The sequence below is a fragment of the Ammodytes marinus genome (genome assembly GCF_949987685.1).
Source record: "Ammodytes marinus genome assembly, chromosome: 16".
NCBI classification, from domain to species: Eukaryota; Metazoa; Chordata; class Actinopteri; order Uranoscopiformes; family Ammodytidae; genus Ammodytes; species Ammodytes marinus.
Window position 1 is genome coordinate 17,158,828 of NC_137220.1, and position 20,748 is coordinate 17,179,575.

Sequence of the window (20,748 nt, forward strand, 5' to 3'; positions counted from 1 at the left end):
CTAGTATGTCATTTGAAACCGTGCCTAACAATTGTTCTACTCTGACGCCAACTAGCCTACCTACAGTACAGTTTATACCTACCTACAGACCTACAGAAGAATGTGAGATATTGCACTTGGTCACAAAACATTATCGTTGTTTTTCTTTTTTTCTTTTACAGCATGTGGAAATCTACTTAATTAAGTCACTGTCTGAGACACACAGTACAGTATGGCACTTAGTTGATCTCTACGTTTGGAAACATGCAAATTCAATACACATGATCACCTTTAACTGCAGCAGGGAAAAGGAAGGGAACGACCGGACTGTACTGTAGCTAAAAAGAAAAAACATTCCCCGTACTGCTTTGCATGAGAGGGGATTTTGACTCTTTTATTGCATGAACTGAAGATGAGGATCGAGGTCATGAAGATGAAGGTCCTGTACGTGAGTGCACCCTGTGTGCACATCTACTGCTGCTTTGTGGTGGAGTCACTCACTTGTTGATCCCTTCATCTCTCTTTTGTAGTTTTCGAAACAGTGTTTGAATACTGCAAAGTGGCCTCGTCTTCTACATTTCCTCCTCCTGTTTACTTTATTTTTATTTAATTTTTTTTTTACAACTGCTCAAATCCGAGGATCCTGAATTTTGCCAAAGTGAAATAGAGCTCAACGTACAAGTCTAGAAAAGTGAGGACAAAGCTGGAATGTCAAGTAAGGAGAGGGAACGAGAGGAGGAAACAAGGAAGGAGAGGCCTTTTTTTTTTTCTTTTTTTTTTTTTTTTACAATTGGCGAAAAATTCAACCCAGACAAACACATGAAGGTGTAACACCACTAGAAGCAATGTTTCTATCACTTTCCTCCCTTCCCTCCTCCACCATCTTGTCTACCTTCTCTAGTAAATGGGAACCTGGTATGTGGGTGCTGCGTTGTTCTCAGTGAATGGTGGGCTCTGGTAGGCCTCTGTGGTGTCGGTGATGGTGGTGGTGCCTGTGCCGCCCGGTGAGTTGGAGGGGTAAGGCTGGGGGGCCACGCCGCCCTCCATGTGATCCGTGGTGAACAGAGTCATGTCTGTGCCCAGCAGATACTTCTGAACCGCACGCACTGTTAGGCCAGCCTGCAGGGGGCAGCAGGGGGAGGGGGGGGGGGGGTGGATTGATCAGACAAAACAACTCTAGTTAAAGGTGGAGTCAGTAATTCTTGAGAATGCTCTTTTTGTCCAACTTTTTTTTTTGTCAAAATCTGTGAATATCTCCTACCTAAACATATTTCCCCCAAAACGCCGAACTATTCCTTTTAAAAAAGAAAGCAAAACCGTAGAAGACCCTTATGCAAATCTATTGAGTTCAACCAAAGGGGGGAGTTAATGTTTTAGACAATTACTCTGAACTTACAGACCTTATGGATATAGCAATTAAAAGTAGGTACAGCGTAATAATATTGAGCACGATTCAACAAATGCATTACCACAATACATTTAGTAGGATACAGATTACTGTCGGTCGTTAGGGCACGGGTAGATTATCAAACGGGCCCACCAGACACCCGCACAGAGGCCAGACTGGTCAGGAGCCACTAATCCAGTGCCCATGTTTGAAGTGTTACCAACTTTTTTCTTTAAAAAGTCAGACTGCTCAGCCAAATGAGGAGATCTAAAGATATTGATAAATTCCAATGGCTTCAAGTAGTAAAGCCATGTTAATGTGTTTAGGGGAAGAGTAACTCCACTTGATGAAACTATAACTTGAATCACAGATTTATGAATCTGAATTTGTAAATTTTTTGTCATGTAGTATTTTGTTTCATACAGTATCTGAGAGGAGTAGAGCTAGAGAGCATGCCCTTCAGGTGCAGCAGCTTTAAACCAACAGCTGCCCTTTAACGTCATGGTTGACCTGCCAGATGAAAAATTCATAAATCTGTGCCCGGGGTTCTCTCATAATCTGTCCATTATTTAGACAATAAAATATTTTTTTCAATAGCAGTTTGTATGTTCAGAAAAACCTAAGATCAAGTGAAACATTTATCCCTTGAGGTGCATTAACCAAATCCCTACTGGACCTTTCCACACCTTAGGAAAACCAAGAACTAGTTAATTTTGATGTTTTTTTTATACTAGACTTAAGTGTCTGTGTAGCGTCATGTTCTCACCCAGGTGATTATGGAGAAGAAAGAGAAGGCGATTGCAGCCCGGGCCGCATCTGCCCCCTGGTTGAGTGGCAGCTCATCAGCTGTGGTCAGAGACCATTGATTGGCCAGGAAGCAGAAGCTGACAAAGTAGAGAAAGGTCCAGAAACCTGGTGGAAAGCAAGGAGAACAATGAGACACTTTGTTGCAACAGAGAGAAAGGTAATTGAGTCAACTTCACTTGTGAAGTTTACGGCATGTGTTGATTTCTCACATCCTCATCCGCTGAAGCAGTTCTTTGTTCCCTTTACAAAATCAGAAATACTCTAAATTCTCTAATACCTTTTAGGTTAGGTAACAGGTTTCATATCTCTGTCTTGTCTTGTGGGGAAAGAAAGCTGTCATCTGAAACAAGGAAGCAAGCCTTGTTGGGTTACGTTTTGTGGCATTCTGTGGAAAATCCAGCCCTTGAATTCGCTCTAGACTGTACCTTCCCGTGTCGACTGGGAAGGTACAGTAATATTATCGAATTTGCACAAATATGAAATGTTTGCATGTTGAGTAGCTCATGTACTGTATGTGTAACATTATTCAATGTAATTATTCTGTTGCCATGACATAGGCTGTGGCTTAATGGCTTACGTTGCATTGAAGAGGATTATTTATGCTAATGTTAGTTAAGATAAGCTCGTAAGGTTGAAGATCGACCAGAAAGAGACACCTTTTGCCGTAAAATGGATTAATTGATTTCTTTATTCGTTTTGTTTGCAAGCCAGACACATAACTTGGATTAGATGACTTCGGCACCTGGTAAAGCTGCTAACTAGCTCGGCATTTGACTTGCAGGCCACTGTTTTCTCACCAACGTATAAAAGCCTGTTCAAATATGCACTCTAGTCTAGTCCGTCTTCTGGCTCTATCATTTTCTCTTTTTTATTTCCTTACATCCGTTAACATCATCTTCCTTCTCTTAGCCATCAGCAATTGAAGGAAATAGTACCAAAACTGACACGGTCTATCCGGCCTCTATTTCGCTGAAAGCTGTTATGCTAACGCTGCTTGTGCCATAAAGCGCTAAGCACTTCTCGAGAGAACCACAGCTTGCTACCAAAGTTAACTGGAGCGCTTTGTGGGAATTGGACAGCCATAATTCTTCCTATAATGTACTACTAGACCGACTTTGAAAAACAATGTTTTACGTGGAAAGTTATATATTGTTGCTTTAATAACGAGATTGTTTCTACAGTATGGGCAAGGCCCACTCTCACTTTAAAGGAACATTGACACTTATCGCTGACACCGCTGCTTGACAAATCATAATAGACTAACAACAACGAAATGTCACGAGTTCAAGATCTTTTATCCAAAACCTCCTGACTCTTTCTTCTACTTGTGTAAAAGAAAAAAAAATGCAAAGAAAAAAAAAACATTCTGCCCTCTTCACCTGAGAAGCCGATCTCAAGCATTATGGCCTTCTTCCTGTCCTTGACCGAGCTGATGGAGGAGAACTTGAAGTCGAGCAGGAAGAAGAAGGAGCAAGCCAGCAGGCCCACCAGGCCCACGAACACGCCGTAGTTGCACGCGTCCCCATTCTTGTTGAAGACGCAGTGGAGACGCTCGCTGCCCATGTTGACATAGCCCTCGTTCACGATGGAGGCGAACACCACCAGGGAAAATATCTATGGGAATAGAAAAAGGGGCGAAGAAAAAATTATATTAAAGCTATACTGCGTAGCTTTTTCATATAAAATGAATGTCTGTTACATTCAAGCCCTTTACAAATGAGTTGTATCTATGACAGCGTTTACACCTGGTAACGCTTGCCCCGGCACTGGTGCAGGAGCTCAAGAAGCGCCCAAGGAATGTTTCAGTTGTTGATTTGCTGTGAAAAAATCTGGACGTACAGCAGAAGTGATAAAACCCATGCGCTATCATCAAAGGCCTACCTCATGTAGATTCACAGACAGTGTTGTTGTAATTACAATAAATTCCTCATGGGGGCAACAGAAGTTACGCACCATAGCTTTAAGACTCAAACGACAACAATCAACACGTAATCTCCATCTTTCTCCCACTGTCTCCCTCACAACACAGGACTGTGCTACTGGAGAGCGCCTCTTGCTCTGAGCGTGCTCGGACCAAAAAGCATTAACCTAATTTCCAGTCTTTTTCTTTCTGACTGAGGAGGTGGATGCTTCACTTCCCCTCAAGAATCACACAGTCCCGAGGCAATACAACACAAGCGGAAGAGCGATAAAGATCGCTGGAGTGCTTGCTATTTTCCCCCTGTTAGTTTTTACTCTTTTTTTCTCTTATTCTTTTATTTATAAGTAAGCCTTGTTTAGGTTTATGATCCCATAATGAAATATCTGTGTTTTTTTCCTTTTTTCAGTTCCATACTCACCCACTGACACTGATCGGCTGACTAACACTCAATGGCAGAATAAGGCCATGTGACACACACACACACACACACGCACGCACACACATACATACACAGACATGAACTCACATGTTGGGGGGTGGGGGGCGTGGGTCATATGATGTCCGAGAGACACACAATGGGATTATTCCGGCTCCACATTTTTAAACTGATCACATGTGTGGATATAATCGGAGCAGATACACACTGGGGTGCTTTTAGGGAATGGGAAAGATGAAGCTGCCCATGTTATCGAAGTTTTGCCTCTCCAAATGAAAGGAGGAAACGGTCACCGATTTCTCTGAGAGGTTTTAAACTATGACGGGATGCTTAGAACAATTGGGATACTCCTTTGAGCCCATGTGAAAGGAAAATATCCAGTACTGTATTTTGACATTGGCATATTTCATCAATATGTAATAATAATATATTTCATCAACATTATTTCTAGAGAGTCATTATGTACATTTCCGAGTACTGTAGTAGTTACATACAAGTTTAAGACAACTTGAGTATTTCCATTTGATGCTTATTTTATGCATCTGACCCCAGGGTGAGTATCCATTGTTCAATATGCATATAAAGTTGTTTTGCACATTTATGAATCAGCATTGACAATCTAATAATATACTATGGCTACATTAGTACTTGAATAATAACAAGGAACATTTCTTCAGCATAAAAAGTACATAAAGGCTACAAGTACATGCTGTACATTTTTGATTGCAGGGCTTGCACTAATGAAAACATGAGCAATTCATCCATTATTTGTGCACATTAGCCCACAATTACTGAAGCCAGGATTTTTTGCCTTGTAACAGGCTCACAAACTATGGAGAGACCTCTGTAGTTAATCTTTTTTTATAGCTACACTAGAAGAAAAAAACACATCTAATAGGCTATCTAATGTGTAGCCTGCATAGGCTACATGTCATACTACCATGCATGGAACACAGAGACCTTTTATTTCATGCACTGCACATGTCCGCCTATGGCATCTCCATCTCCCTGTGTCTTTCGGAGATCCCTGCACTGGCAGAGAAGACCTTCTGCGTGTCACCCAAAGGTGATGCGAGCGTTTTACTTCAAACGCCAGGATCACGACGCGTCTCCGTGGCGGCCCCTGCATGCGTGCGTAATGATGATCGCGGACCAATCACAGGTGGGATGACAACGGACGACGGCTGCTCAGGGTAAATCAGTTATATTAGCTGGAAATGGGTAACTGGCGATATGAAAAGGTGAATGTGTGAATAGTAGGCTATACTGCTGTAGGCAACTGTAGGCCTAGAGAAGAAAAACTAGCCTACCAGTTTACAAGAAATAACGGGAAGGAGGAGGCTGAGAGAAGAACAGGCTATGGATCTGTCTTTCTCATTTTCTAACAGACCCCAGTCCGGCCTGCTCTGTTTATAAAGCACAAAAACTATTTAAGCTATACGATATATATAGGCTATATATTTTTTTTACGGGGATAGGTCAGTGTCTGCCCCAGAAAAAAAAACCCACATCTGTAGTGAGATAATTTCATGGTCATGGTGTCAGAACCACCAGGCCTTGGTAACACCCTGTACGCTACTCCATTTCTATCAAAACAGACTGCTATAAAAAACATTCCTTCCGTTGGTTCCCATTAACACACCCTGCTTATCAATTATCACTGGATTTAAGGAGGGGGGGGGGGGGGCACATTTGCAGTGAGAACACGTCACGGGTCTCGCGCAGGCACGACAACAGAGCGATATGGCATCATACACATAGCCCACTACACACACAAACAGCAGGGGGAAAAACAATTCTCACCCAGGACAGCACTCTAAGGATGGTCTGCGGCTGTTTGACGAAGGCGATTGGGTCAATGGTGGACCCGGTCCGGCCCGCTCCGAACGATCCCACTCCGTCCATCTTAACTCTCTCTCTTTTTTCTACCTCTCTCTCTCTGTGCGCTCCTCCTCGCGGCTCCTCCACGGCAGAGGATGGATGCTGCTGCTGCTGCTGCTGCTCTCTGCTATAGGGACAGGTCCTGCGCGCACCCAGAGGCGCGCGGGCGCAGAGGAAGCCGCGAGTAGCCTATAGAGAAAAGCGTGCAATGCGACGTGCCCGCGCTTACAGAGTGTGGTTAGATAGAATTTAATATTATCATACCAATATCACATAGGCCTATAATATAAAGAAGTGAATATATAGTCCACTTATATTGAATTAGGCTATTTAAAAAAACACTAACTCACAGCCCAATGGCATTTGGGTTTTGTTCTCTGACTCTAGAAACTCCCTTCAGAGCCTCAAACAACTGCTTTCACAGACGGAGAGGTAGGCCTACATTTCTAAAATTCCTCATGTGCAATATTAAGGGAGTGCCCCTTTAAGGCAGGCCTGCATCATCACTGATGTTTTGGAGTGTTTTTCTTTATCTGAATGGGGGCCCAAGGATAGGAAATTTTAAAACCCCGTGAGGCAAATTTGTGGTATGGGGGAATAGTAATAACATTGATTTGCCTAAAAATATGTTAACTACTAAAATCCATAAACCAAACTATAACAAACTAGGCATTATATATATAACAATACGTCAGGGCTGTAGGCAAGGTGTTTTGATTTATTCTTTGTGATTAGAACTCTGGTTAGGTTGTATAATAATAATAATAATAATAATAATAATAATAATAATAATAATAATAATAACAACAACAACAAAATAATTTTTCAAAACCGAATTTTAAAAAACCTCTCATGGTTGAACCAGGATTTGAACATTTCACGACTGAAATTAAGCAAATAAAATCTGTGAACACAAACACAGAACTGAATAAAAATATAAAACAATAAAGGAAAAAACAATAATTTAATAAAACATATGTGATGTGTGGGAAATAAAACAGTGCATTAGGCTAAATAATAATAATAATAAAATAAGCTTTGTTAATGCTAGCAGACTGGTAGTCTAGAAGATGGGAATAGGCATTATGGGTATTATGTGAGGTCACCAAACTCATTGAAACAACAAAGAAAATAAAGATGACAATTGTCCCTCGCTAACAGAAGCAAAAGGAAGAATCAAAATAAGAGAAAGAGTCATGTGGATGTAGTAGGGTCTTAAAGAAAACTGAGTCATTCAACAAATCAATTTAAATGTGTGGACAGTAAACTCAGATTTTTAAAACCCTTAAGTTTCCAAAAAAAAAACACACATTGAACAAGTGAGTTTGACAAATACAACCCTGGAGCTCTTAGAGAAGTTCAGCAGGCCTCATAGGACTGTAGGCTACAGACAACAATACATAGTGAAAAAGCCTGCCGGAATACACAACACAGTTTAGTCACAAGACACTTGTGACTAAACACTTGATGCAACAATTACCATCATCCTCATCAATGACTATCACGCTTAACACATGAACTCAACACAAACATATGAGCCTCACCAGATTATTGATAATGATTATTGAAATGTGCTGTTATTTTGTCAGCCATGCTGTTTTGGGAAATACTTATAATTAGTTTGACTCAACACATGCCTTCTGAAAACAAATTTTATATTACTACATCGTAATCAATCTTTTCCTTAAAGCTCCCATATTATACACTTTTCGGTTCTATTATACACCATATTATATGGTCTTAGTGGTCCCTAATACGTTTTTCTTTAATTGTTTGCTGAAAAAAACTTTCAGATAATTTATTGTACTATGCTGATGTTCAGCTAATCTCACAATGGCCTATTTTTTAAAAAAGAGTTGCAGGTCCCCTCGTAAATATACAATCTTTGAGCTCCCCCCGCCCCCTGTCCGGAAGCGAAGCCAGATACGCCTCGCCCTCTGTCTGTCAGGGCCGTGGACCAATAAGAAATAGGGGTGTGGGCTGCACAGTGGAAGCTTCTGGCTTTACGGTTTGTGAGGTCAGAAAAGGGGATAATTCTGACTGGAGTGTTTTTGGGGGGAGGGGTGGGGGTTTCAGAAAAGGGGAGAGTGAGAAAAGGAGAGATTGTTATTTTTTTTGATATTTTGGCAGTCTCTAGGCACACCGTGGACGCATGGATATGTTGGAACACATTTAAAAAGTGCATTTAGCATAATATGGGACCTTTAAAGAGACACTGGGGATATAGATCAATGGGGATCAGTCACACTATATTTAGTTCAGAATGTAATGCTTCAGTAGTGAAGTAAAACACAACACATTTGTGCACTTAACTGTTGTACAGTAAAGTGCACCCATGGCTCGCAACACTAGAGGTCAGTGACATCTCCTTTTTAAAATCCCGTATTTAAAGGGTAATGTTAATTCAAGGAGACAAACACAAAACAAGCCAGTATTTGAAAAGAAGCTTGGAACAGTATAGGTTCATGACAACAGTAAAACAAATAGCAGCAGAACACCAGACTTGTTTCAATGAGTATGTGTGTGCTCTATGGTTCCTTAAATGAACAAATTAAAGATCAGAGACACAGGGTAACGTGGCTTAAGTGCAATTACTCACTAATGTAATGAAGTCTATAAAAAAAAGTCAGAAAATACGTACAAATTCCTATTACATGATACCAGACCCAAAAGTTGCACAAAACTGCTGATTTTGCCCGAAAGACGCAACCAAATGATTACTTTTGAGCAGCTACAAACAGCAAGATAATTAATTTTTTCAACTTATTGAATAACATTAATGATCACTTAATCACATCTATTATTAAAAAAGTAAATTACGTTATCACGGATTCCAGAACTGAATTATGCAAATAAATGAACATAAACACACACACACACACACACACACACACACACACACACACACACACACACACACACACACACACACACACACACACACACACACACACACACACACACACACACACACACACACACACACACACACACACACACACACACACACACACACACACACACACACACACACACACACACACTCACACAGCAGTGTAATGAAAAATACACTATAGTCATCATTGAGTAATTATATATTTAAAGTCATTCATATATGATAGCTCTAATTAATCACTGACATGACAATTATAAAATAAACATATTTGTCACAGTAAACAGTAATTTTATGGATACAAATCAGGGTCAACTTAAAATATATTTTGTGCCTGAAGAGATTGGATGAAGAATTCAGTAAAGTAAAGTAAACATTTGAATCGCAAATGCTTTAAAGTCACCAATAACTAACATTAAAAAGGTTCGGTTTTTTTAGACACTTAGATACAATGTGTTTATTTGGTATCTTTACTTTTATTACCTAAAGCAATGATATTAACTATACCACAAAACAAGAAAAGCCATTTGAAAAGGCACCACATGTCCTTCTCCACACAGAGTTTCTCCACAACACAGATGTGAGCTGCTCTTTGTTGGAATTTCTACTCAAAGTTTTGCAGATACAGGAAGAACGATTCCCTCTTTGGAGCGCAGACGTAATCAGTCAGTCACAAGAACCATCTTTCCATCCGTCTTTCCACCTCTCGTCCACCAGGGAGCAGTCAAACTCGGGCTTGCCCAGCCGGACGTTGACACCGTTGTGGATATGACAGAACCACTGAGATAGAGCGTGGCGACTCCTGGTATCGGGCTGATTGGTTTTCAACCTATGGAGAAGAAATGGTGCTTTAAAAAAATCTTTATGTAAACTGTGGCTCCTAATACTTAAACAAACACGTTTGAGAAGGTCTGGCTGGAGGGTACAAATACATCTTTAATATCGACCTAGACGTTTATGATTTGTAGAGATACATAGGTAAAACATGCAACATCCCCGATTAGATCCATTCATCCCATTCTACTCCAACTTAAAGCCTCTGGAAACCTGGTCTAAAATAGTAAGAGAGATAACTGCAGTTATTGGTTCCAAATACTTACTGTGTCATAAGAACAGTCTTTTTCAGATGCTTACTATCATGCAACTAACTCCCCAAATTACATTTTGTGGATACGTGATCTGCTAAGTGTCTGTCTGTCTGTGTGTATTGAATATAAAAAAGCAGCAGCTGACCTGCCCCTCAGGTCTTCTGCACACTCATCACAGGGGAAGAACTTGGAGAAAAGGTTGATGAACTGGCCCATCTCCTGCTGCTGAGAAGGAGACGGTCGGTCGGGGTAATACGCTGCCATAGTGTGTAGGAAGGACCAGGTGTTACGCCCCAGCTCCTGTCTGTCTAGTGGACACTCTGGATCCTGCTGTGTGTCTGATGCTCCAGCTTGAGCAACCTGCAAAATGAAAAAGAGTGGTTGGTATTTAGTCGTATGTAGAGCGATGAGATGGTCATCCATACAACTCTCAGGGCAGCTTATTGCATTTAATAATTTAATAATAATACATTTTATTTCCATAGCACCCATTGAACCCAGAGTAACAAGGTGCTTCAAAACGACACAAGTGTGTGAGGATAGGAAAATGAAAAATATTTATTAAAAAAATACATCATTCATAGAATATGCAACTAAACACCATAAAAATATCAGTCTGTACTGGTGTTTTTTTTCTTCAAGCTTTTTAAAAATGTGACTCAGCCCAGCTGCTCTGATATTGAGTTTGTTCCACAGTGTATGAGCTAAAACAGCAAAAGCATGGTGCCCCTTTCTTTTAAGCCTTGGCCCGGGCACCTTTAAAAGCTTCTGGTATTTTGATCTGAGCGATATCAGTTCAGAATAGGGAATTAAAAGTTCAAAAACAGAAAGTGGAGCTAGGCAAGATAGGGATTTAAAAGTAATGGATAAAATATTCAACTGAATTCTGTAGACTAGAGGATGGAAGGCCAGGACTGAGGTGGTGTGGTGGTGAGGCTACATGGCGCATCAGTTACACAGGTGAACAGTAGTTTTTTACTTAGGGTTGCATATTAGATGTTGATGGATGACAGAGTTTGAATTATGATCACGACCAGCAACCAAAACTTGAGTCTTGTCTTTGTTTAGTTCAAAGGAGTAGGAGGCATGCAGTCTAGTCCTGAATTGCACCAGCAGTGATCTATGTTGATTCGTGATTGTTTTGTGTATAAAAATGCTCTGCTCTACAGCCAGGACCAAATGTCATTACCAGTGTCATTAACCTACAGGATGAAACCTAACAACCATGGGACATTGACATTAGTGACATAACACACTTTTAGATAAGCTCTAAGGAAGAGTCTTTGACATTGAACAAGTATATCAATTCATAAACCATGTTCTAGTTAAGCCATTAAAAAAGCAGTAAAGACTGTTAAAATAATAATCTCACAGATCCTTCAGGAAGACCACCAAACAACCTGTCACCCCTCCTTGACCTCCTCACGTCACCTGTGCGGAAGCTGGCGCCTGTGTCTTCTGAACCTTCATCCACGATTTAAAGTCAGTACAAGCCCTGCACGGCTTCTTCTTCACACCCCCGGTCTGCTCCTGCTCCTTACCGGAGCCGTCGGGCGGTGTGACGGGCAGGGCAAACGGAAAACCTGGAATCCCGGGCGGGCTGCTGGAGGCTGCCGATGAACTCTTGGGTTCTGAGGGCGCAGCCATATTCGTTATACAGCCAATACTGTCCTGCAGGCGGCGGATCGATACAGGTCAGGAAGAGTATCCTTCTGTTGAAACCCGGCTAACTTTGACTGGACCTGGACACATATTTCAGTCGGACAGAGGTATAGTGATGCAACGCATTTCCCGGTTGAAGTGAGCGATAAGGATACGTGGGACAAAATATCCGCGATTGTGAGTTTCCTTGTTTCCGCCGGACGTTTGATCGGGCACGGGACGTGTTCCGGTCTGTGATGTCTCTGGTCCTTGCTGCATGCTCCGAAGAGTAGCGTCTGTCAAAGTGTAAACAACATTTTAATATATTGACATTACTTGCGTTGAAAGCGGATGCTCGTTTACATTGAAATGTATTGAATCGTTGTTTTATTGCGCTTTGTCAGCTGATATTCGAGTCCCTCTGGTTAGCCGGGCGGGCTATCAATGCTAACAACTGTACGATGACACGTTTCTGTTTTTATTCTTTCTCCCTGACAGTGTAGTTACAGCCCGACTCACTTGCCACAATGGGAATCTTGGATAAAATCGCGGAAATAGAGCGAGAAATCGGTCGGACACAGAAAAACAAAGGTAAGAGAGGGGAAGTTGCGAGGCTAACTGTTAGCTACACTATGAACGAGCCTGTAGCCAGATGTGACTATTATTTTGTTTTATCAAACATGTTTGTCATTTGTTTTTATGTATTTTTATTATTTATTTATAATGGTGTGTGTTGTATGATTTGTTTTTTCTTTGTTTACATTTTGAAATTGTTTGATTTTTATTATTCTTTACCGATTTATTTTAATTATTTTATATATATTTTATTTATAGAAGTGTGTGTTTTAATTATTTTAATGTTTTTTGATGTGTGTTGTTGTGACAGTGTAAGTTGTCAGTGTTGTGTTGTGTCACAGAAGGACACGTCAATAAGTGTTAAAAGGCCCAGTAAGATTTGACAACTGCTACTAGATTTAAAGTAACACTCCTCACAATAGTTTTTTTTATTATTTTTTAAGAAATATCTAATATGCTAAATTTTATTAAAATAAACTCCAATGTGGCGCTGGTGTTACAGTATTATAGCGACCTTTCTTTACTTCTGGCCTACATTATTGTGGAGTCAGACTCCCTACTTGTAATACTTTTGAGTCACATTATTTTTCTTTTATCCCTCCAGCCACTGAGTACCATCTAGGTTTGCTCAAGGCGAAGCTAGCCAAGTACAGAGCCCAGCTCTTGGAGCCCTCCAAGAATGCGGGGGCCAAAGGAGAGGGCTTTGATGTTATGAAATCAGGAGATGCTCGTGTTGCTCTTATCGGTTTCCCCTCTGTTGGTAAGGTACGTCGATGAAGGCACTACATCGGTTGTGTTTTTGTGTCTGGATCTGATAAGAATTTTTTTTAAACTTTCATTACCATGTTTCAAATCATGTAATGAATATTGCATACTAAAACCCACATAAACAGTTGCTCCTATCTTATCCTCTGTTGTTTCTTGCAGTCCACCTTCCTCAGTTTGATGACATCAACAGCCAGTGAAGCTGCTTCCTATGAGTTCACCACCCTCACCTGCATTCCCGGTGTCATAGAGGTACGCACGTGCACACCACTTGCAGCTGGTTTAAACAGTGTGTAACAATGTGTGGGATTTACATTGTTATTGTTTCTCTTCAGTACAAAGGGGCAAACGTTCAGCTGCTAGATCTGCCGGGAATCATCGAGGGTGCCGCCCAAGGTAGGCTTAAGTTTCATGTTGAAGTTTTTCGATTTCATCAAACCCAGAGTAAGCAGACACTGGAGATCTGTGGTATATCTATTCTGTTATTGTGTTGTCATATCAGAATTTTTAATGTATAATAAGAGATAATCCATAAAAAAAATAGTGATTGTAACACCCTGACTCTTTTTCATAGGTAAGGGCAGAGGTCGGCAAGTCATTGCTGTTGCCAGGACAGCGGACGTAGTCATCATGATGTTGGACGCCACCAAAGGAGATGTTCAGAGGTGTGTGACGCCCACTGTGTGTGTGTGTGTGTGTGTGTGTGTGTGTGTGTGTGTGTGTGTGTGTGTGTGTGTGTGTGTGTGTGTGTGTGTGTGTGTGTGTGTGTGTGTGTGTGTGTGTGTGTGTGTGTGTGTGTGTGTGTGTGTGTGTGTGTGTGTGTGTGTGTGTGTGTGTGTGTGTGTGTGTGTGTGTGTGTGTCTTTAAGCAAGGGGTCTGAAGGTTATACAAGGTTTCTGCGGGTCTTCAAAAAGTCTTATGGACATTTAGTCTTACATCCAATTAGTTTAATTTTAAAATGTCTAAAAATAGGATTTAGACAGACTCATTTCCTAATTTGGATTATGAAACTCCCCATACGTTTGTAAAGTTGCTTTCAATAAATAAATAATGAATACACATTTGGGAAAAATGTGTTGTGACGCTGTAACCAAAAAACAAACCAAATAATTCATATTGAATGTGAATAACTTCATTACTTTACAAGTAATTGAGGCACTCCACATTTCTTTCATTAGACATTTATTTTAATCTGTATGGATTTGAAATAGGTCTTAAATTGCATTCATAATGGTTTTCAATAGGTATTAAAGTTTTAATTAGAATTTGTTGACACCTGCAGAAACTCTGATATAGTATGAATTCTCCCATCAAGTAAGTCTTGCCTTCTAATAACGTCTCTGTCTTTCTAGAGAACTTCTAGAAAAAGAGTTGGAGTCGGTGGGAATCAGACTCAACAGGGAGAAGCCAAATATTTATTTCAAGGTACATTTTTTATTATCATCCCTCTTTAATGGGCTTTGAGTACAAACAGAAATCCCTTGTATGACTTGCAAAATGTCCACACTAGCTTGTTGTCTGCAGGGATGGTACACTGGTATTTTTTTTTTACTAAACTTAGTCAAATATGTGTGATTTGTCTTTCCGTAGCCCAAGAAAGGCGGCGGCCTCTCCTACAACTCCATGGTTCCTCTCACCATGTGCTCCGAGAAGCTCGTTCAGCTCATCCTTCACGAATACAGTATCCTACACCAGAGGCCGCTTATTCCTGACTTTTCAGTCCCTCCTTTTTCACATTCATGGACCTGTCAATAAGTCACTGCAATATTTGGACCATTTCTTTAACCCCTCCTCTCAGAAATGTTTAACGCAGAAGTTCTTTTCAGGGAGGACAGCACGCCAGACGAGTTCATCGATGTCCTCGTTGGGAACAGAGTTTACATGCCTTGCCTTTATGTACGTTGGTATTTATTACCGGGGTTTGGTCAAAGCCTTGATACTAAAAATTGTACCTGCTCAGAAACCAATGTCTGAGTCCAAAGATACTTTCCAGTAATTAGTTAACAAAATCACACATGTAGTTGTGAGGTCTTGCAAAATCTCTCTAGCTTTGCTGTTCTTTGGTTTTATTTTTAAAGCTTGTGTTCATTTGTATGGAGTCTCTTTTTCTCCCTCAAATTATTTGTGGTATTTACAGGTGTACAACAAGGTGGATCAAATCTCCATCGAGGAGGTGGACCGCCTGGCTCGCAGACCTAACAGTGTTGTCATCAGGTGAGATGTATTTATGTGAAGATCATCAGTCTTGGTTGGAAGCCGACACCTTCCTTTTTCAACAGTTGACCTTTGTCAAACCACCTTTTCTTCGTCCCTGTGTATATTTCAGTTGTGGCATGAGTTTGAACCTGGATTACCTTTTGGAGACGATGTGGGAATACCTGGCTCTGATTTGCATTTATACTAAGAAAAGAGGAGGTACAAATATACTTTTATTTTATTTCACGTGCACATGAATCGTTTTCTTCAGAAATTAATAGATTTTTCAATTCCTCCTTGTACCATTAGAGCGCCCAGACTTCAATGATGCCATCATTATGAGAAGGGGAGCCAGTGTAGAACATGTGGTAAGTACACACACACACACACACACACACACACACACACACACACACACACACACACACACACACACACACACACACACACACAATTGATATAAAGATAAGACATTTAGTTTCATTTTATTTGTACATGAATAATGAAATTGTAATATGCTGTATGATATGTTTCAAAATCTCCCCGTTTCATTTTCCTACCCACAGTGCCATCGAATCCACAGAACCTTAGTCGGCCAGTTCAAATATGCCCTGGTTTGGGTAAGTAAGATTGGGTGTTCAGAGGCAATGACCATTGCAAATCAAACTCGAATTTGACCCTTGTCCTATAGAATTGGAAAACTTCAGAGTAGAATAAACAAGATACAGAAACAATCACAGATTGGGGACCTGAAACACACATACTGCTTTACCCTTCTTTTTTAGCTGCTTGGGTGTGAAATGGTACACAAAAGAATGATTTTACGGTCATGATAAAACACTTTGAGGTAGATTCATTCCTTTGCCTGTGTCAAAATAATAAACTGATAGAACTTATAATTGATATTGTACAGTATATATTAATGAACAGGGACACTGTGTTGGCTATGCATGTACGTGTGATCTGAAGTATATTTCCCGTTTTTCTTCCAGGGAACCAGTACCAAGTACAGCCCTCAGAGGGTCGGCCTAACGCACATCATGGAGCACGAGGACGTCATCCAGGTCGTGAAGAAGTAAAGCAATGGAAGAAAGGAAGGAGTCCCACATCTGTCGAGGGAGCTGGAATGCATCGAAATGTACTGTACAGTAGATATACAGCAACGCCATTCTTATTTTGTATATGAAAATCAACAAAATGCATTGAAGAGACAACATATTTGAGTTGAGTTTTGGACAGAAAACAATGTATTTTACCTTTTTGATTTTGAAAAAAAAAAAAAACATTGGTTCAGAAAGAAATGGAGGGGAAAGAATAAAAGTGCATAACATGTTAAAATAATCCTTTTGTTGGTTTTATTTTTATCAGGTTCAACTTCATGTTTTATAATTAACTACATCTCACCTGGATTAGATTCTGTCACATGTTAATACCTCTCCTGTAATGGCAAGATTATTTTTCCCCCACCCTTTTCTTTTTGGTAAGATGCTGTTTGAGGCACCGTAACTTTCCTAGTTCCTATTTCTTATATCAAATGATATTTCATTTTAAATGTTTCAACTTGGAGGCTGTGAAAAAAAAACAAGATGTAAGCACAACATTGACATTAGATTAGACAACTTTATTACTATGACTTCACATATCAGATATCTTTATTATTATGACAATCACAATCTATGTTACGCTATGGTGACATTTCGATATGCTTTTTATGCACATATTTGTGCGTGAATAGACAAAAATAATAATTAGCTGATTGCATAAGAAGCACCAAAGAGACCCCAATAAATGAAGCAAACAGTAATCATTGGGGCTAAAAGCAGAGAAAAAATAAATAACATTGGGACAAAAGTATTTGGCCCAAGTCAATGAAATTGCAATACATTTTTCCTGATCAAAGAAAATAGGCTACAACACAGTAGTCCTTTTAGTACAGACAGTTAAATGTGTCCACCATAGCAAGGCGGAGATAGGGAAGACAATAGGCTGTGGGGCCAGGGGCGAGAAAAAATTATTAAGAGGGAAGTTTTTTTTTCAATAATAAAAGTCTACTCCTTTGGTCCATCAAATCCAGTAACTGCGACTGACAGCTATGCGAGCTGCCCAAGCCTGCCCAAACCCTTAATTGCCATTAGGCAACTAGCTTACATTCAGGGACGGTGAGTGTTTAAGTGACGCAATGGCATTTCCTACTTAATTAAAATGTGTCCTCATATCATTATGTCGTTTCGACTTTATTATTGACATTTGAACTTTATTAAAAAAATTGTTTTTCAACTTTATTCTTTATATAGGCTATTAAAACAATGAATATAGCCTTCACCTGGATACATTCGGAGGGAACGCATCCTGACAGGTACGCATTTTATACTGACAGATTTGTACTGTTCAATTTGAAAGGAAGTAGGCTGCCTTCTAAATGCCCCATTGTTTGTAGCTAGTCTAAAATATGCTTAAAGCTAAAGCTAAGTTTAACTTAGCTGTTGATCCATTTGGTCGATAATTCTGACTTTTACTAGGCTATAAGATACTCTTTTCAAATTCAAATAAAGTATTTTTTATCCCAATGCTGAATTCAAGTACACATTTTATGTGTGTTACTTCTAATTCATTTAATTTCAGAGGTTATGACAGCGTTGAATTTAGCCTAAATGTAGGCTAGCTAGCCCGAAAGTAACTGACAACGTTAAAGTTTTTTTATAATCATTTTGAATTGAAAAATGCTTTCATGTCGCAAGCAAATTCCCAAATATAGTGCTTTTCTAGTTTTCTGATTTTCAAAATAGCATATTTCTGCTTAAATTGTACTTGTCAAATCCAAGACTCGACACATTTTCGATTGGAGGGAGACTATGATGATGCTGCAAAAGTAATTTTATGAATATGAACTTTATAAAGGAATGACTATAACTACCAGTATAATTAAGTGCTGTTTGGCCTTGCTGTTACACTATTGCTTTTGTTTTTTTTGTGACAAGTGTACCAGAGATGAGCACATGTTTATCCTCCTTACTCAGGTGAGGGTCAGTGACCTTTGACCTCTATTCCTCGCTGCCTCCATCCCTGCTGCCCAGCTGTGTGTGTGGCTGTCTCCAATGGCCCAAGCCAGGCTGACCAGAAAACATGGACTCCCAGCCAATACTCCCCATTCACTCGCACACATACAAGCACAATGGTGGCATTAAATATTCACAAGCCTCTCTTTGGTCTAGCAGAGGGGGACTGAGTGGGAGGCTTTACACCACAGAGAAAGAGAGAGAGAGAGGCTGTGAGTTTACACTGCAGGCCTTAAAAAATGCCTTAAAGATGTCTCGTCACAGCGAATCATGGATGGAGAGATTCTGCTTTGGAATAACCTGAAGAGGAGGAGAGGAACGATGGCGGGATAATACTGCGGAGAACAAGAAGGAAACAAAGGTATGGTTGACTGGGTGTGTTTTGTTTGGAGCACGCATGACACTTGATGCTGCTTGGCTCCATATGGTAGTGTGGGAGTGTGTGTGTGCGTGTGCGTGTGCGCGTGGTGCCTGTTCACCTAAGCAAGCACTGGGTGTTTAATTAGAGTACTGTTACAAGCCTGGTTTTCATGTAGTTTTCTACATTTCTCTTTTCTTATTGAATATCAAGAAAACATTTTAAGACACCATGGATTCTGGAAAACTAGGGTGGATATACTGAACACATTTCTTACATTTTATAGATTAAACAAATAATAGATTAATCCAGCAAACAATCATGGCTAATAAAAATAAGTATTGACAACAGTAGAAACTGAGCTTCTATGAATCTTTTTTGCTGCACATCGTCTTACCTTATTGACGTAAGGGCTCCTGTAACTTTGTCAATGTTACAGCTCTAACTGTGTCATGGTACATGTCACCTCATGTACATGTTGTAAAAAAAAAAGCAGCTTGATTCAAGTTGGAAAGTGACGGTTGCTAATAGGACAGCTTTTCTCTTGTGATTTCTCTATTTTTCGAACTGACTGAATGTCAGTGTGAGTGTCAGTAAACTCTCTAGTGACTGTTGGGTAGTGTGAAATGAGCCAGAATAAAGACTTGATGAGGATGATGAACTGAGGTCAGCGGTGCTTCCGTGATTCTTGACTGCAGCACACCGTGGTTCATTGACTGAAACCTAAGAGCCCCTGTCCTCTCTTATTAGCAACAATGATTACATGTCAGATTTCATATTGTGGTGCACATTTTTCAAATTAGAATCAGTTCCTCATGGAAAACATATACTAACTGCTACTTTTATGCTCTAGTAGTATGATTATAAGCACTATGTGGAAAAAAGTATTGGACCGCACTTCTTAATAATTGAAATCATATGTTTTATTCAATATCCTTGCCACAGGTGTATACAGTAAAATCAAGCACCTAGCCAGCAATGCAATCTGCCTTTACTAACATTTGTGAAATAAGGGGTTCTCAAGATCTCATTGAATTCAAGCAAGCATGCTACTGTAGGATGCCAATTGCCAACATTGCAACAAGTCAGTTCGTGAATTATTTTCCCTCCTAGATTTTCCACCATCAGCTGTAAGAGGTATTATTACTAAATGGAAGCGTTAAGGAACCACAGCAACTCAACCACCAAGTGAAAGACTATGTGAAGTCATAGAGTGGGGTCAACAAGTGCTGGGGTGCATAGTGCGTAAAAAGGCTCTGCTTTTTTATGGGGTTGTGTGAGTGAGGTAGGCCTACTTATGCATAGTTAGTCCGTTAATTTATGGAGATAGTCTGCATTGTACTGTTGCAGAGGGGGCCAGCAGAAAAACGTTGTAAGAGACACACCAAAACAAAAATTAGTGACTATGAAAGCCACAGCGACATGCCATTCATTGTGGATATAAGAGGATTCCTTTATGAACCAAAGTATACAGAACAGAAGAATCTTGTTTTCCTGTGTCTCTTGAATTAGCCGCGGTAGCACTGAGTCGAACAGCTGATTGGCGAACTGATAAGCTGCACTTCCCCCATGGAAGTTGGTGTAGTAATACATGGCCGAACTATATTTGAAAAAAAGTAAAAGAAAAAACTGCTGTGACATCTCCCCCAAACTCCTTATAGTGACTGTGCTGATCGCCATCTCTGTAAGGTAACAGACTAAACTATGCATTAGTACCTCGTGCAACCCCGAATAAAAATACTGAACTATCCCTTTAAGTGTTAC

At 40.1% G+C, this 20,748-nt stretch overlaps 3 protein-coding genes across 3 annotated transcripts; 1 reads left to right on the forward strand and 2 right to left on the reverse strand.

Annotated features, from left to right (window-relative positions):
- Positions 1 to 876: 876 nt before the first annotated feature.
- syngr3a (synaptogyrin 3a) lies at positions 877 to 6,461 on the reverse strand (the record flags this gene model as incomplete). The annotated part of the gene is made up of 4 exons (XM_080043622.1): positions 6,334 to 6,461; positions 3,553 to 3,787; positions 2,133 to 2,278; positions 877 to 1,098 (listed from the first exon to the last, which is right to left on the reverse strand). The coding sequence occupies exons 1-4, from the start codon at positions 6,433 to 6,435 to the stop codon at positions 877 to 879; spliced, it is 705 nt and encodes a 234-aa protein (XP_079899748.1). The 5' UTR covers positions 6,436 to 6,461.
- A 3,053-nt stretch (positions 6,462 to 9,514) lies between these two features.
- On the reverse strand, positions 9,515 to 12,205 carry gfer (growth factor, augmenter of liver regeneration (ERV1 homolog, S. cerevisiae)). The gene is made up of 3 exons (XM_080043805.1): positions 11,824 to 12,205; positions 10,538 to 10,752; positions 9,515 to 10,133 (listed from the first exon to the last, which is right to left on the reverse strand). The coding sequence occupies exons 1-3, from the start codon at positions 12,037 to 12,039 to the stop codon at positions 9,971 to 9,973; spliced, it is 594 nt and encodes a 197-aa protein (XP_079899931.1). The 5' UTR covers positions 12,040 to 12,205; the 3' UTR covers positions 9,515 to 9,970.
- A 57-nt stretch (positions 12,206 to 12,262) lies between these two features.
- On the forward strand, positions 12,263 to 16,898 carry drg2 (developmentally regulated GTP binding protein 2). The gene is made up of 14 exons (XM_080043804.1): positions 12,263 to 12,339; positions 12,532 to 12,624; positions 13,214 to 13,374; positions 13,537 to 13,626; positions 13,710 to 13,770; positions 13,949 to 14,039; positions 14,727 to 14,799; positions 14,965 to 15,055; positions 15,173 to 15,270; positions 15,512 to 15,588; positions 15,701 to 15,789; positions 15,880 to 15,938; positions 16,137 to 16,190; positions 16,563 to 16,898. Exons 2-14 carry the CDS (start codon positions 12,561 to 12,563, stop codon positions 16,647 to 16,649), a joined length of 1,095 nt encoding a protein of 364 aa, XP_079899930.1. The 5' UTR covers positions 12,263 to 12,339; positions 12,532 to 12,560; the 3' UTR covers positions 16,650 to 16,898.
- Positions 16,899 to 20,748: the final 3,850 nt, after the last annotated feature.

What these genes read in the sequence shown, in the direction of transcription:
- drg2 (XM_080043804.1), top strand. Translation starts at nt 12,561, where the DNA reads ATGGGAATCTTGGATAAAATCGCGGAAATAGAGCGAGAAATCGGTCGG. An exon ending in GCATTCCCGGTGTCATAGAG is followed by an intron (nt 13,627 to 13,709) that starts GTACGCACGTGC and finishes GTTTCTCTTCAG; the next exon opens with TACAAAGGGGCAAACGTTCA. An exon ending in GAGCCAGTGTAGAACATGTG is followed by an intron (nt 15,939 to 16,136) that starts GTAAGTACACAC and finishes TCCTACCCACAG; the next exon opens with TGCCATCGAATCCACAGAAC.
- gfer (XM_080043805.1), bottom strand. Translation starts at nt 12,039, where the DNA reads ATGGCTGCGCCCTCAGAACCCAAGAGTTCATCGGCAGCCTCCAGCAGC. An exon ending in AGGCGCCAGCTTCCGCACAG is followed by an intron (nt 10,753 to 11,823) that starts GTGACGTGAGGA and finishes TTCATTTTGCAG; the next exon opens with GTTGCTCAAGCTGGAGCATC. An exon ending in GCAGAAGACCTGAGGGGCAG is followed by an intron (nt 10,134 to 10,537) that starts GTCAGCTGCTGC and finishes TCTTCTCCATAG; the next exon opens with GTTGAAAACCAATCAGCCCG.